Here is a 17,543-nt window from a genome sequence, read left to right as displayed (position 1 = left end):
GCAGGCTATGAGTTGTCTTTTAAGGAATATATGTATTTTTTCAGTAATTTGTACTTGTCTAATTGAAGGTGTTATGCTTTGTTTTTCTTTCAGGTATAAGAAGCTGCTGTCCCTCCTGACCTTCACTTTGCAGTCCATTGACAATCCCCACTCAATGGTCGGCAAACTCTCTCGAAGGATATATTTGAGTTCTGCAAGAATGGTGACTTCAGTGCCCGCTGTGTTTTCCAAGCTGGTAACGATGCTGACCGCTTCTGGTTCCACTCACTTCACCAGAATGCGCCGGCGTTTGCTGGTGATTGCAGATGAGGTGGAGATTGCTGAGGTCATCCAGATGGGTGTGGAAGACACTTTGGATGGTCAACAGGACAGTTTCTTGGAGGCAGTGGGCCCTACCAACTATCCAGAGAACAGTTCCATCCAGCACACGGTCCATTTAGAGAAAACTGGAAAAGGATTATGTGCTACGAGACTGAGTGTCAGTTCAGAGGACATTTCTGACAGACTGGCTAGCATTTCCGTAGGACTTCCTAGTTCAACAACAACAGAACAACCAAAGCCAATGGTTCAAACAAAAGGCAGACCCCACAGTCAGTGTTTGAACTCCTCTCCTTTATCTCATTCCCAGATGTTTCCAGCAGTATCAACCCCTTGTTCATCTGCCCCATCTGTCCCAGCTGGCTCTGTAACAGATGTTTCTAAGCATAGACCTCAGGCATTTGTTCCCTGCAAAATACCTTCCGCATCTCCTCAAACACAGCGCAAGTTTTCTCTACAATTCCAGAGGAACTGCTCTGAAAACAGAGACTCAGATAAACTCTCCCCAGTCTTTACCCAGTCAAGACCCCCACCCTCCAGTAGCATACACAGGCCAAAGCCATCTCGACCCGTCCCAGGTAGCACAAGCAAACTGGGGGATGCCTCAAAAAATAGCATGACGCTTGACCTGAACAGTGCTTCCAAATGCGATGGCAGCTTCGGCAGTAGCAGCAACAGTGGTGACGCCGTTATACCCAGCGACGAGACAGTATTCACCCCAGTGGAGGACAAGTGCAGATTAGATGTCAACACCGAGCTCAACTCCAGTATCGAGGACCTTCTTGAAGCATCGATGCCTTCCAGTGACACAACAGTCACTTTTAAGTCTGAAGTTGCTGTCCTCTCTCCTGAAAAGGCTGAAAATGATGATACGTACAAAGATGACGTCAATCATAATCAAAAGTGCAAAGAAAAGATGGAAGCTGAAGAAGAAGAAGCTTTAGCAATTGCCATGGCAATGTCAGCATCCCAGGATGCCCTCCCCATAGTTCCTCAGCTACAGGTGGAAAATGGGGAAGATATCATCATCATCCAGCAGGATGTGAGTGTAGTCTTCAGATCTTACAGTTTCCTTGGGACGGCTTAAGATCTAGGAGAAATGGTGCTTTAGAGATGATCGCAAGGGTTTTCCATATATAATTAAGTATGTAGTAATAATTTTGAGTTATTGCAGTGGCAGTACCCAGCCCATTTTAGAGCTACTTCTGACAGATTCTGAAATGACTATCACTTAACACCTTTGATACTATTGTTTACCTTGTCCATTCAGAGATCAAATTTATAGGTGGTTTGGGAATTACAGTAGTAACAGACTAATTTTACAAGGTCATGCTCTTTTAACAGTAAAATGGTTGCTTTTATTTCGTATGCAGACCCCAGAGACTCTGCCAGGACATACCAAAGCAAAACAGCCTTATAGAGAAGACACCGAATGGCTGAAAGGACAGCAAATAGGCCTTGGAGCATTTTCTTCTTGTTACCAAGCACAAGACGTGGGGACTGGAACGTTAATGGCTGTTAAACAGGTTGGTATCGGGAGGACGTGCAGTTGGGAGACGGGATGGGACGCTGGTGTCACTTGTGTTTGCTGTGGTTCCGAGACAGGGTCACACTGCGTAGCTTCAGGCTTGGGGCCGTCGTGCCTCCACTTCCCTGGTGTTTGGAGTACAGGACTGTGCCGCCACACTTGACACGCTTAAATTCTGTTATTAAAAGTTGGGGCTGGGGCTGGAGAGATGGCTCAGAGGTTAAGAGCATTCCAAAGGTCCTGAGTTCAATTCCCAGCAACCACATGGTGACTCACAACCATCTGTAATGAGGTCTGGTGCCCTCTTCTGGCCTGCAGGAATACATGCAGACATAATACTGTATACATAATAAATCATGTTTAAAAAAAAAAAAGTTGGGGCTGATCATTGTAAGATACAGTATCAGGATGGTCAGAACTGTGGTTTGTTATTCTGCCGCTCTCCACTGTGCCAGTTGATGCTGTCTCAGTCTGTCATTTGCCTTTTGTAATGAGTGTACTTACAAGTACATTCAGTGAGCATATCTACATAATACATATGATGAACATACAAAATGCAAAAATAATGACTTTTCGTTAAACTCATATTGTTTGTTCCTCTGTAGTTGGCTTTTCTCATTTTTACTCTTTTTCTGTTGTTGCAATCTTGGCTACAACACCCTCCCCTTTTGCCATTTTCCTGATTTTTTTTACAGTTTATTAAGCTATATCCGTATTGTCTAAAAGTACTTGACTTGGGTTTCCCTGTTGATTTGTTGGTTTTATGTAAAGAATCCTGCGTCCATGAGGTTAAATGCCATTTGTTGTCTATATTTAAGATAGTTTGGATTTGTCAGTTTTAGATCAGGTTGTTTTGAAAACAAAGAACATCAAAACTCAAAACCTTGTTAACGTGTTTATTAAAACAGGTGACTTACGTCAGAAACACGTCCTCTGAGCAGGAAGAAGTGGTGGAAGCATTAAGGGAAGAGATAAGGATGATGAGCCACCTGAACCATCCGAACATCATCAGGATGCTGGGGGCCACATGTGAGAAGAGCAACTACAACCTCTTCATTGAGTGGATGGCGGGTATGCACAGTGTAAAGCATCAGTGAGCAACAGACTGAACTTTCCTCATCCTCTTAAACATAGACTGAACTTACTTCTGTAATATGTGTAACAGTGACTTAAGATGGGACAGCTAGCTTATTTAGGCAATTATTTAAGTTCTTGTGTGATTTAAGAGTACATTTCTAGTTCATGTTTATGTGTGTTTATTAGTGTGGGTGTTTGCACATGTGCGTGCACATGTGTACATGTGGGTATCTAATCCAAGGTGGTGGGTGTGTTACCTCAGTCCCTCTTCACCTTTGTTTTTCGAGACAGGGTCCATATGAACCTGAAGCTCATCAGATGTGCTGAGCTGACTGACCCATATTGAGGCTACAGACACGCACCACCGTGCCTGGGCTTTTAATGTTAATTCTGGGGATTGAACTCAGGTCTCCATACATGCATGGCAGGCACTCTGCCTACTGAGCTGTCTCCCCAGGGACACCCAGGAGTTCTCCAGTCCCTTGCTTCCCTGTTGTTTTTCTTGGGGACATACAGAACCGATAGGTTGGCTCTTACAAGTATCTATAAGTGAGGCTCATTGAGTTTTTGGCTTGTCCCATCAGAGCTTGTACATGGGATTTGATGCCTGACTGCCTTCTTCCTCCTGCTCTTTGCCTTTTGCTAAATAAATGGTCAGTGTTGTTTACTTAATTCTGTAGTAGTTTATACACTTGGACTGAAAAAGAAAGATTCTACATTGCTAAAATAGTTCAGTCTAAAAATGTATAACTTTTAGTGTTTTCTGAAATCTTGGCCCTGTAGTAAGCTGGTTTTATTAGGGTTCTGTAGAAAATGTTTCCTAATTTACAGTTTTGAGGTAATATAGAAAATCAATTTTACTTCTGATATGCTGAGTCTAACATTTCATATGAGCTCATAGTGTAAGCTTAAGAAACTAGAGTGCAATAAACACGTGTAGCTCTGCCAGGCTCACACAGTGTCTGTCTTTCAGGAGGGTCTGTGGCTCATCTCCTGAGTAAATACGGAGCTTTCAAGGAGTCAGTGGTCATTAACTATACTGAGCAGTTACTCCGTGGCCTTTCGTATCTCCACGAGAACCAGATCATTCACAGAGATGTCAAAGGTAAGAACCCAGTGTTTTCTCATGACAAGAAGGCAAATGTAATCTTTAACCTTGACCTTTGATGGTTTCTACACAAGTTTTTAGGTTTGGTATTAAATAACCCTCTGAATATTAGAACTAAAAGGACCCTTTAGTTACCAGGCAGTGGTGGTGCACTCCTTTAATCCCAGCACTCTGGAGGCAGAGGCAGGCGGATCTCTAAGTTCAAGAGCAACCTGGTCTACAAGAGCAAGCTCTAGGACAGCCAGGTCTACACAGAGAAACCCTGTATCAAAAAACAAAAAAAGGTCTTCAGACCACCTTTCTCCTTATGTAAGGCGGTGTGTTCAATACAAGGAAAGGGGTGTGACTTGACGGGAAGTGTAGAACCGAGGTCTCTGATCCCCTGTCTTGGCATTATGATGTATTTCCAGGAGATCCCTGCTCTTGGTATTTCTGAGATAATTGGTACATCATAAACTTAAAAAAGTCATAGCCGGGCAGTGGTGGCACATACCTTAAATCCCAGAATTTGGGAGGCAGAGACAGGCAGATATCTGTGAGTTCTAGGCCAGCCTGGTCTACAGAGCAAGTTCCTAGACAGCCAGTGTGGTTTACAGAGAAAAATCCTGCTAAGAGGATGTGGAGGGTGGGGGAGAAGTAAGTCAGTCAGTCCTGTCAAATCTTGCAGTTAAGATTATATTTATTAGCTGGGCGGTGGTGATGCATACCTTTAATCTCAGCTCTTAGGAGGCGGAGGCAGGCGGATCTCCGTGAGTTCGAGGCCAGCCTGGTCAGTCTACAAGAGCTAGTGCCAGGACAGGCTCCAAAGCTACACAGAGAAACCCTGTCTCAAAAAAAGATTTATTAAAGGCAATTTGAGTTTTCTGTTATGAATCTCTTGAGTATTGGAGTGTTGTTTAGAATATTGACTTTTTAAACTATGTTGAAATAAGCATGTAGTTAAAATTGGCATATGTTAGTATGTATCAACACTACTTGGTTCTAAAATGTAAATTGTACCAAAATTTGAATTCTGGATAGATTTTGCCAAAATCATCATTTTAAGGGTTTTAATCCTTTCTTTAATGGGTCTTTAAGTGTATTCCTTTATCTCTGTGGGCCTTCAGGATTTTCTCTTGAGGCTTTAGGTCAGTCTGCCCTAAAGAGCACTAGTGTGTCCTCAGCAGAAATGGAGCAGAGGAGGACAGGGAGGGCAGGAGCAGCTTTCCCTGCAGCTGTGACTGCGCCCACGCTGTTTAGTTCATCAGTGGGACTGCAGGAGGCTCTCAGCAAGTCCTTACTTGATTTAACATGCCTGGCCATTTCTGTTTCTGTTGACAGGTGCCAATCTGCTCATTGACAGCACAGGGCAGAGGCTGAGAATTGCAGACTTTGGAGCTGCCGCCAGGTTGGCATCAAAAGGAACCGGTGCGGGGGAGTTTCAGGGACAGCTACTGGGGACAATTGCGTTCATGGCACCTGAGGTGAGACGTGGCTTTGTGTGTAATGTAACAGTCCTGTGGGGCATTGTGCCAGGGTACTTCACAGTGAGATCCAGAACAAACCTACTGATTGCAAGTCCACGACCCTAGAAGTTGGTTTTTAATAGTACCCTGTAGTTCAGTCCCTTCCTTTCCACCTTTCCGGTTTTATCTTAACAAGATTACAAAAGATAAATCTTCAACACAATTAACATGAACTTAACAAAAAGCAAATTTAACACAAAATTGTGGGGTTAGTTTGTAATAGTTGTTTTATACTAAAACAAAACTACATGTGGTAGCAATACGCAAAAGTTACCTTTCCTTCCTGAAGGGAGGTAAGCCAGAGGTGGCTTTGGAACCCTGTGGTCCTTATCTCTGTGCCGTGTGGATAGTAAGCTTGGTAATGGGGTTTCAAGTAGTTCGTGTAGTTGCCGTTTGTACCCGTGTGCTCTGAACTCGTACATAAAGAAATAGATCTCTCTTTTAAGTAAGTCACATTTGCAGATTTCCTGCTTTGTTTTAGGTACTAAGAGGCCAGCAGTATGGCAGGAGCTGTGATGTATGGAGTGTCGGCTGCGCTATTATAGAAATGGCTTGTGCAAAACCACCTTGGAATGCAGAAAAACACTCCAATCATCTTGCTTTGATATTTAAGGTAATTATGAGGTGACAAATTTTTTTGTACTAAAATTGGGAGAAGTCAGATTCCCATGAATTGTCCCTACTAATCGCTGTTTGTTTGTTTGTTTGTTTGATGTTAGGTGTGTATTTTGCCTGCACATACGTTTGTGTAGCTTATGCATGTCTGGTGGCTGCAGAGGCCAGAAAAGGGAGTCAGATCCCCTGAAATTGCAGGGACAGATGGTTACTGGTCTCTGTCTACCAATTAAAAAAAAACCACCTGTTTTCTTATTTTTGTGTATGGATTATGTATGTAGATATTGGTATGTAAGAGTATGTGCATGCTATGTCATGTGTGGAGATAAGAGGACAGCCTAGGAGTTGGTCTTGTTCTCCATCTCCTTTGAGGAGGGATACTTTTGTTGACCACCACATTGCATAGTCCAGGATTTCTGGCTGTGAACTTCGAGAAGATTCTCCTGCCCCCAGTCTTATTGTAGGGGTGCTAGACTTACAGACAGGCATTCTCATATCTGGGTTCTTTTGTTGGTGCTGTTTGTTTTTGGTTTGTTATTTTTGGTTTTGCGAGACAAGGTTGCTCCGTTCAGCTATGGGGCCTGTCCTGGAACTCCGAGTGCTGGATTAAAAGGCGTGCTCCACCGCCTCCTGGCTATCTTACCTGGTTTTTCACATGGGTTCTGGGGATCCAAGCTCAGACCATCAAGCTTGCATGGCCAGCATTTTTCCCACTGAGCCAGTTCCCTAGTCTACTCCCCCAGTTTTGTTTTGTTTTGGAGGGAGGGCAGTGAGACAGGGTCCCTATGTAGTCCTGGCTGGTCTGATGTACCTGAGTGCTGGGGTTAAAGGTGTGCCCACCACACCTGGTTCTACTTCAAAAATTTTAAGTGCACTTTTTTGACTTATCTGTGCTCCTTATAAGAAATTTACTCCATGTTTCAAAATGTTTCAAATTTAGGACCAGGCAGTGCACTATGGCTAGAGCTCTTATAACATGAATTAAATGAGGTATTCAACAGAAATGTTTGGGGCTTTTTTTTCCCTGTGAAGGAAAAACAAGAGCAGTGACTGATTACTCTTGGGCAGGTGCAAAGAGATGTCATTTTGGTTTGGTTTTTGTCTTATGGTGTATTAAGAAGCATATGCATCTACTCAGTGTCTCTACATAGACAGGGGATCACGGATGTGTGTGTGTGTATCCATTCAATGTTCCTAGATCACAGACTTTTTAAGGTTTTTTTTCTTCTGTCATTTTACATTTTTCAGTAATGATCCATGAAGTTGCTAAAGGGAGAGTTTTATTGTGATTATGAGTCAGTAGGTAGGTTTACATTATTTAGATTCATCCTCTACCTGTTTATAGAATAGTCAGCTCTTGTCTGGGCTTGGTGGTGCACAATTGTGACTGAAGAAGATCCAAGCCAGCAGCCTGTGCCGAGACCTTGTCAAAAGAGAAATAAAAAGTTGTTTGCACTTTTTGGTATAAAGAATCAGGATTTGTCCAACACCGAGGAAGAACACCCTGTGTTACCACATAGGTGCACACTGGTAGAGGCTATGAAAATGATGCCTGTGTTCTGTGCAGAGTTAGGATGAAAAGTTCAGTGCTCTGGTTTTGTCTCCTGCAGATTGCTAGTGCGACTACTGCACCATCCATCCCATCACATCTGTCCCCAGGTCTGCGTGATGTGGCTCTGCGTTGTTTAGAACTTCAACCTCAGGACAGACCTCCATCAAGAGAGCTACTGAAGCATCCTGTCTTCCGTACGACTTGGTAGTTAATTGTTTGACTATAATGGAGACAGGAGCTGCAACAAGGAAAGAATAAAAAGAACTTGTGGGCAACCACGTTGACAATCTACTGGCCATCATGCCACTGAACAGCTAGAGATGAGGCCAGTAGGGAACCCTTACCTAAGTATGTGATTGACAAATCATGATCTGTACCTAAGCTCAATATGCAAAAGTCCACAACTTGTGCAGAAACTGTAAACCGTGCCTTTCAAGGGACTGGCTCTAGGTGAACAGGAAAGCAATGGAGTTTGCATGATTAAATAACAGAAGCATAAATTTATTTTTGGAGCACTTTTTCAGCAATATTAGCAGCTGAGGGCTCAGGATCTGTTTTCATGTGTCACTTCTTCCATTCCGTCGGGTGAGCACAGCAGGAGGTTCTGCAGTTCCCTTTGGGTTTTTTGTCACTGGCTGTAAAAAAAAAATCAGTGTCTGCCTCTTTTAGGTCAGAGTATGCTATGAGTAGCAATAAATACATGTGTTTTTAAAAGTTATTAACTTCTTTATCACCCACAGTTGACTTTTTTTTGACTTGTGGTTGATTGTGGTTCATTGTGCATTTTACTGTTGGCCCGTTCATTTCGTTTTTGGAAAATATGGTTCTGTATTTTCATTTCACCTTCATTTGTGTTGAATATTCAGGGAAAGGTGATCTCTTCAAACCAGAAAAAAAAAAAAGAAGCTATAAGTAGGTGTGAACTAGTTTTTTAAGTCTGTGCCTATTGCAAGAGTTGTGTTTTCTTCTTATAGGCATCTAATGAAATACTGGCTTCGTGAGTCAGCCTGCTTTCACCATGCGGGTTAAGTACATCCTCACTTCAGAGTCAGCACAAGGCAGGGCGAGATTACCTGAAAGTTAGCTGAAATATTTCATATTATTTTGCTAGCCTATAGGAAATTCATACCATTTAAATCTTCCTCTTTGTAACAATCCATCATTCATGCCCACTGATTATAACATAACTGCTATTTTCCTTCTGCCATGCATGATGTTTTATACTAGACCTGGCTGATAAACTCATTTACTTACCTATCAATCAGTAACATTTTTAAACAAACAATAAATTTACTTTGCATTTAGAAAATGCTCAGAAAGAAAAGTTGAATTTCATTTACACACTAATTCCTGAAATTTGCACAACTATTTAATTGTCTTAACTTTGAGTTAATTCAGATGCATGGAATCCTGAAGCAAAATGGTAGACCTTTGCATGTCTGTCTTTTAAATCAAGTACTGATTAGCTATTAAATGTAACTTTGAAATGTTAAGTTTTAACTCTTCAGAAGCCAGTGTGAAATAGAATTGGTTATTCTCAAAGACTCAGGATAAACTAAATAAGCTATATTATAAGTAGTACATTTGAAATGTACTACACAAATTGGAAGCAAAATAAGTTCCAAGATAAGTTTACAGGGATATATTGCAGATCATTTTCAAAGGCAGTTTTTATGTGAATGTGCTTCTTAGTGAAATGTTACATTCCTTTGTTTTGGAAGATTGGCAATATTTGAAGAGTTAAAAATAATTCAGAAATGTGAAGTTTGGTAATGCTAAATGTGTTGTACTTGACTTCCTTTTATATTTTCTTTTTATTTTTACTTTTTTGACTACTTAGAATTTTCACGATTCTAATAAGATTGTTTCCGAGTCTTATGTGCAAGCTTTAAAGGACGCACTCTTGCCATTTTATATACTGGAAGATCGTTGGTCAGATTAGCACCGTGACTGACAGAGGTGTAAACTGTCTAAACTGAGGAACCTCAGCTAATCAGTATTACTGTGTAGATCAACATGCCCACCACATTTCAAACTCAAACTGTCTCCAGATGTCAAGATCCACTGTGTTTGAGTTTGTTTGCAGTTCCCTCAGCTTGCTGGTAATTGTGGTATTTTGTTTTCGATGCAAATGTGATGTAATATTCTTATTTTCTTTGGATCAAAGCTGGACTGAAAATTGTACTGTGTAATTATGTTTGTGTTTTTAATGTTATTTGGTACTCGAGTTGTAAATAACGTCTACTGCTGTTTATTCCGGTTTCTACTACCTCAGGTGTCCTGTAGATTTAAATTTCTTCTGCCAAAGTTCGCTCTCACAATGACATTCTATGTGCTGTGTGACTATGATTCCTAAGACTTCCAGGGCTTAAGGGCTAACTCCTATTAGCACCTTACTGTGTAAGCAAATGCTACAGAAAACCTCTGGGTTAAGAAAATTTGGCTTAAATGTATCCTTTGTTATTTTAAATATATCGAGATATTTTAATTAAAATTTTTACCCCTTTGAACCAATTTTATAGTATTTGTACCTATTTTGGTGTTTTGTCTTTATAGTAAATAAAAGTTTTTGAACAAAAGTTAATTGGTACTTTGGGTTTTTTAAATAATTTCGTACTAGTAGGAAAGTTGTGAAAGCACTGCAGAGGATCTCTGCCTTTCATCCCGCTCTACCCCAGTGCTTGCTCACACCGCCACAGCAGAAGCTGCACCACAGGATCGCAGGTTGCCTGCAGCAGTGTCCTGCTTTTTTAGTCTCTTTCAGTTTTGAACCACACCTTACTCCTTCCTTGGCCTTCATGTTTTTATGATTATATTGGCTATCAGCTTATGGAAGACCCTCAGTCTGAGTGTGGCACTTCCTTGTTGGACTGGGGATTGCAGGTGGCTGGGATACTATGGGCAGTGCTGCACTTTCGACGCGATGGCTGGAGGGGCCACACCGTCCATTTGTTCCTGCGCTGCTGCGATGACCTGAGCAGCACTGTGAAGCCACTGTTTCCCCTTTTTAACCAACAGACACCTTCACATTAAGTCCTCCGTGAGGGAGACTTTGAGACCCCAGAAGTAGCTCTTGTCAGCCAGTTTAGCTATGTGCTCTTAGCCTACATGCTTGTGATAGTACCCTAATTGATGCCAAATAGTGGCTTTTCTTTTTATTTCCTCATTCCTCAACATGTGTCGACTGTATTTCGCTATTGGGGAGCAATTTCTTCCATTTTCTTATTGTATGTTTTCATGGATTTGCTCAAGTTGTCACAAATCAGTGACTGACAGAATGGCAGTTTCTGAGGGTAGCGTCTCTGTTCCTGGCTAGTGTACTAGTTGGGGTTCCGTATAAAAGCCAGTAGAAGGAATATATATTGCGAAGAGCATTTATTAGATCGAATTATCGATACTCTCCAGGAGTCACTGGTAAACTGCTCAGTCCGGGAGGCCGAGCGCCTCAGCAGTCCCATCTGGCCCTGAAGGCCTGGAGGATTTCTGGAGAGCCACTGGCTTTCCAACTATGTAGGAAGGGTGAAGAAGCTGAGCTTTGATAACAGCAGCAGTAACAGGGTACCAGCAAAAGGTGAAGGCAGGCAAACAAAAGGCAGCTTTTCCTAGGACCTCCTTAAATACAGGTTGCCACTAGAAGGCACTTCTCAAATCCTTCCAGGAGCATGTCTCTTAGATTTCAAAGCCAGTCAAGTTACAACCATACAACCAAGATTACTCTTCACAGCAAGCCATCATTAGTCTATGAATACTTAATGTTTAGGTTCATCTTGCGTATTTGTCTTGTGTAGTCCTTGGAGCAGCCCATTCTTCCCAAAGAGCGCTGACTCCTTTGATGGGCAATAGCATTTAAAAATTAAATATGCATGTATCAAACAGCCCATAGTACCCCATGAATGTGTACCATCATTAGTTATATATTAAAAAATAAATGTAAGCAGGGCATGGTGGCAAACAACATTAATCCCAGCACTCCGGAGGCAGAGGCAGGGAGATCTCCTTTGAGAACAAGACCAGCTTGCTCTTCAATGTGAGTTCCACGACAGCCAGAGCTACACAGAGAAACCCTGTCTCAAAAAAATAAATAAATGGAAAAACACTCAACCCAAAGAAAGAAGAAAAGGGGGAATTAAAAGTGCTCAGGAGGCAGTGGCAGATGGATCTCCGTGTGAATTCGAGGCCAGCCTGCTCTACGAATCGAGTTCCAGGACAGCCAAGGCTCCATAGAGAAACCCAGTCTCAACACCAAAGAGAAAGAGAGTAAAGAATAGATGAGACAAATGGAAAGCATGAGAAAATATCAGACCTAAATCTGCTGCTCAGTGATTATGTTAAATTTGAATAAGCATCCATGTAAAAGATAGACTAGTGGCTACTGTGTGGCCAGCCCTTCTCACAGAATTAGAATATACAGTTGTGCATACATGCAGAATGGGGAACAGTGCAAAAACCTACATGTGCATAGCTACACACAGAAACCAGGGGTTTATACCATGGTTTTGACCAAACGCCAGCAGATTCAGTGAAGTTTTTCTACTTTCTAAATTTATGGTTCTTTTCTCCAAGAGCTGTGGCTGTAGTAATTCCCAATGTACTTGCTTATTTTAGCTGCTCCCCATCTCTCTCCCCTATGGAAGCAGCCTCTTGATCCTCGTACCTGGGTTTCACAGAAAGAGCCTTCCTTTTGTGGACTCCCAATTCCTACGGTGTCATCACTGCTCCTTGTGGCTTTGTTTCTTACTGAACTTTTTTTTTTTTTGTCATTGTTTTGTTTTTTTAGACAGGGTCTTACTGTGCAGCCCTAATTGTCCTGGAACCCACAAACTTCTGTCTGCCTTTGCTTCCTAGTATTAAGGCTATGCCCCCACACCCAACTTTTCATGTTCTTAAGTTATCTGTACATGCATGTCTTTTAACTGCCGAGATGTATCAACATTAGTCACTATGTGATGCTTCTATGTGTATGATTGTAAGATTTAATTTTTATTTTTATACATGTATGCTCTTCACATTCAAGGTAAACATCCCAAATATTTCTCCATGCTGAAACCATTTTAAATCTTACTATTTTTTTTTTAAAAAGTATACATAGTGTCATTATTCATACTCACACTACAGTGCACACCAGTCTTATTCCTTTTTGGCGACACTGGTGATAAACCTAGGCCCTTCTGTATGCTAATGTTCTACCTCTGAGCTCTATCCTTAACCCTTTTTTTAAAGGCAGATTTATTTATTTATTATGTATACAACATTCTGCCTCCATGTATGCCCACAGGCCAGAAGAGGGTGCCAGATCTCATTACAGATGGTTGTGAGCCACCATGTGGTTGCTGGGAATTGAACTCAGGACCTCTGGAAAAGCAGCCAGTGCTCTTAACCACTGAGCTATCTCTCCAGCTCCCTCGTTAGCCCTTTTTAGCTTTGATACAGTATGACTAAGCTGCCCAGGTTGGCCTTGAACTTTTGAACTACCTTATACCACCTCCTGGGTAGCCAAGATCTTAGACCTATGCCAAAAGCCTAACTTCTTTGTGGTTTCTAACTATAACTTCATTCCCATTGCTCAGCCTCTCCCATCCTTTCCCCCCAGCCCCACTACTCTCCTCAGCCTCTGGTAACCACCTTTCTACTCCCAACTTCCAGAGGATCAACTTTTATAAATTCTGTGAGAGATCATGTGGTACTTCTCTGCCTGTGCCTAGTAAATTTCACTCAACATAATGATCTCAGTTCCCATCTGTGCTATCCTAAATGACAGGATTTCATTCTTTTTTTTTATTTAAAACCTTTTTTTTTTAAGATTTTATTTATTTATTACGTATACAGTGTTCTGTCTGCATGTATGCCACCAGGCCAGAAGAGGGCACCAGATCTCATTATAGATGGTTATGAGCCACCATGTGGTTGCTGGGAATTGAATTCAGGACCTCTGGAAGAGCAGGCAGTGCTCCTAACCTCTGAGCCATCTCTCCAGCCCCCGATTTCATTCTTTTTATAGTTGAAATGCACTGCACTGTATGTCTGTGCCACAGTTTTAGATGTGTTCATCAGTTGGTCAACATTTAGGTTGATTACACATCTTGGTATTAGATTGTGCTTCAACAAACATGTGAGTGCACATGCCTCATTGACATTCTGATTTTGTTCATACTTGTAGGCATCTACACACACACACACACACATCCAGGAGTGGGGTTGCCGATTAATACTGTGTTGGATAAACTTTTAATTTTTGAAGCAGTTAGGTATAAAGACAAATGAGGCAGAAGGCACAAAGATCTGTGCCCTCACATACAAGGCTTTCTGATCCTCACCGCCTGCTAGAAAAATGAAAGCCACCATGTTGTGAATAATATGGAACTTTTGGAAATGGCCTTGAACTGTATCTAGCATACAGTGGGCATGGTTGTATATTTGTCTCAACAAGCGACCTAATGGTTACAAAGTCAAAGACCTGTGGGACTAGAAAAGCCTAGTAAAGGGTCACAGCAAACCTGAGAATTCATGCCAGCTTCCATGTCTAAGTAATGTAATGTTTGTCATGTTAGAATGATAGTTCAGTGTTGCCAATGCCCTTAAATCTTCAAAAGAACATGGATCTGTAGATTGTATGTGAAATTTCCTGATGTCTAAACATTGTAGATAGTCAAGTATATTGGTCCATGCCTAGAATCCCAGCACTTAGGAACTAAGATTGGAGAATCAAGAATTCAAGGCCAGTTGGCAGTGGTGGCACATACCCTTTGTCCCAGCATTTGGGATGCAGAGTTAGAGGCAGAGGCAGACAGATTTCTGTGAGTTTCAGGCCAGTTTGCACTACATAGTGAATTTCAGGACAGCCAGGACTATGAAGAGAGATCCTGTCTCAAAAACAACAACAAACAAGAATTCAAGACCACCTGCCTTACCACAAATTAGATAGATAGATAGATAGATAGATAGATAGATAGATAGATAGATAGATAGGATAATGATGATGAAGATAGATGATTGATAGATAGATAGATAGATAGATAGATAGATAGATAGATAGATAGATAGATGATAGATAGACAGACAGCATTGTAGTCATAGACTAAACAAAATTCATCACTGGAGTGTATTGGCCTGTGGTTGGTTACTTTTTGTTCTCTCTTTTTTTTTGTGGTTGGCTTACAAATATGAAATTCAAAGAGGGGGGATCTCAGCTTTGAGAAAATTGATATGTGCGTCTACACTTCATTACTTTGCCAGATATGTAGAGATAAAAACCAAACAGACTTTGTAATGAGCAGATCCTTCATGTCCAGAACTCCTTTTCTCATTAATAGGGGAAATGCCAAAATGCTTACTAGGACTTAATTCTTAGATAACCAAATGTTTGTTTTCCATAAAGCCAATTTGCCCAATAAGACCCCTCAGCATTTATATAAACACTATGAGAAGAGCTGGAACGTGGGTAGGAGAGACAGTAGCGGTGTCATATCTGTACTTGGAATCTTGAAGCGTTTAGTGTGGGCAATACAAAAGGCAGAAAAGCCAGCAGATGATTTCAGTGGTTCTCAACCTTCCTGATAGTACAGTTCTTCATGTTGTGATGACCCCAATGATAAAATTATTTCATTGCTACTTCATAATTGTAATTTTGCTACTGTTATGAATGGTAATGTAAATATCTGATATGCAAGACATCTGATATGCAACTCCAAAGGGGTCATGACCCGCAGGCTGAGAACCACTCACTGGAATAAAACTACCCAATTACATATTAAGTGACTTCAGTGTATAAAGATGATTTTGTCCTCTCTCCTATTTAAAAATGATTTTATTATTTTTATTTTAGTATTTTATGTGTATGCCTGTTTTGCCTACATGCATTTTTCTGTATCGTATACAAGCCTGATGCTCAGAAGGTCAGAAGGGGGCATTGGATTCCCTGATACTTGAATTGGAGATTATGAGTCACCGTGCAGGTGCTGGGAATCAGACCCAGGCCCTCCACAAGGGCAGCTGTGCTCCTAACTGCTGAGCCATCCCCCCAGTTCTAAACAATCTCTCTCTGTGTGTGTATGTGTGTGTGTGTGTGTGTGTGTGTGTATACTTCTCAAGTCCTGGGATTATCATTCCTAGATAATTCTGTGCTGGGGTAACCAACACACTGGTTGTCCTCTGATCTCCATACATGCATCATGGAAGGCACGCACATATACACACTCATACACCATGCCCACAATAATAATAATAATAATAATTTGTATAAAGAATCTCATGTTGAGTGTGGATCAAGCAGAGAACCGACATTTACGACCGGCAGGTATTTGGTACAAAGAATCATCTTCAAGTGCCCGGCGCAAAGTGTACATAATTGGAAATCTCACAGTCAGAAATTATATGGAAAATGATTAAGTTTAACTGAGTGTGTCAAAATCAATAGTGTAAAAGATCAGAAAGATGAATTGGAGCAGGGAAAACAATGCTCTATTAAAACCACCAGGAAATGATTCCTGTCTTTCAAGAGGCTCTCCCCCCAGAAATCGAGTTTCCCAGCCTGCCTCTGTCCCTGACCCACTCTTACTCCCTGACATCAGTCTCCAGCTCACAGTACTGGGGATTGGCTGTCTCTTGCTAGGCAGACACACCAGCACCCTGACACGGTCCACATCTGCTCTGCCCCTTACCCATGCTCTCTCCAAAGCCCATCCCCATCCGTTTGTCTCACACTGTGTAACAGCTACACTTTACATGCCAACTGAAGGTGTCTGCATTTTCTGGAATGTTCTGTGCACAGAAGTGACTCAAACAGTTCTCATCGAGAAAGGCAGCCAAGGTGTGGAAAGAAGAACCGAGTACAACGTTCTGGGACTTTCAGAATCCAATGCTCTCATAGGTTGTTATCCAAACCTTTTTGCAGTTTTGACATTCTTTTTAGGAATGGACATAACTAGGAATTGTCCCATGATAGAGAACTTGAATTCCCCTCCTTTGGGAATTGTCTTAGCCCATGTTTTTTTTACTGTGAAGAGACACCATGACCGCAATAACTCTTACAAAGGAAAGCATGTGATTGGGGTTTGCTGACAGTTAATTATCGCCATGGAGGGGAAGCATGGCAGCGGGCAGGCAGACATGCTGCCGGAGAGGTAGCTTAAGAGTTCTATCCAGATCATCAGGCAGCAGAAAGAGACAGTGGGCCTGGATTGAGCTTTGGAAACCCCAAAGCTCACCCTAGTGATACACTTCCTCCAACAAGGCCACACCTCCTGCCACATTCCTAATCCCTCTCAGGTAGCACCACTCCCTGACACATTCGTATGCACGAGGCTATGGGGACCATTCTTACCCAAACCACCACAGTGGACAGAGAAACTGTCCAGTGGGAAGTGATTGAGACCAGACCCTAATGAAGATGAAGACTGAAGAGCCAATCGGAAAAGAAGCGGAGCATTATTAGATGGCGGAGAACAAGGGGTCCCACTACACAACTAGAAAAGCACGAAGTCAGGGAAACCAGGAGAGGAGAAATAGCTGAAGAAAGGAAGTGTGGTGGTCAACATCTATACTCCAGGAGCCACGGTTGAGGCTTTCTGGACTCAAGACCAGCCCGGGCTATACAACAAAACTCTAGGGGGACACAAGGGAGGGATGAAAGGAAGAAATCAACTATTTCAAAAGCCACAAATGTGAAGATAAGAAGTGTGCGGTCTGGATATGGAGTGTCTCCTAAAAGTTCATGGATTAAAGCTTGGCTCCTAGCTGGCCCTGCTGTGAGAGCTGAGTCAATCTGAAAGGCACTGACTCCTTTAATGAATTTACACTGAAGGGCCTATTAGGAGGTGGGGCCTGGCTGGACAGAGTAAGTCA

The 17,543-nt window shown here is 41.9% G+C and overlaps 1 protein-coding gene across 2 annotated transcripts in view; it reads left to right on the top strand.

The window, feature by feature from the left end:
• The window catches only part of Map3k1 (mitogen-activated protein kinase kinase kinase 1), a 63,546-nt gene extending 53,264 nt beyond the window's left edge, over nucleotides 1-10,282 (top strand). For both annotated transcript variants that reach the window (XM_087896885.1, XM_085676709.2), the window contains exons 14-20: nucleotides 94-1,360; nucleotides 1,692-1,844; nucleotides 2,755-2,917; nucleotides 3,897-4,028; nucleotides 5,352-5,494; nucleotides 6,018-6,149; nucleotides 7,762-10,282. In XM_087896885.1, coding sequence (XP_087753011.1) covers nucleotides 94-1,360; nucleotides 1,692-1,844; nucleotides 2,755-2,917; nucleotides 3,897-4,028; nucleotides 5,352-5,494; nucleotides 6,018-6,149; nucleotides 7,762-7,911 — 2,140 coding nt within the window. In that variant the 3' untranslated portion in view covers nucleotides 7,912-10,282. The remainder of the gene's footprint in view (nucleotides 1-93; nucleotides 1,361-1,691; nucleotides 1,845-2,754; nucleotides 2,918-3,896; nucleotides 4,029-5,351; nucleotides 5,495-6,017; nucleotides 6,150-7,761) is intronic.
• Nucleotides 10,283-17,543: the final 7,261 nt, after the last annotated feature.

The sequence above is a fragment of the Myodes glareolus genome, chromosome 15, assembly GCF_982192425.1.
Source record: "Myodes glareolus chromosome 15, mMyoGla1.1, whole genome shotgun sequence".
Taxonomy (NCBI): Eukaryota; Metazoa; Chordata; class Mammalia; order Rodentia; family Cricetidae; genus Myodes; species Myodes glareolus.
Note: the sequence above shows the minus strand (reverse complement) of the source record. Positions and strands in the feature narration are given on the sequence as shown.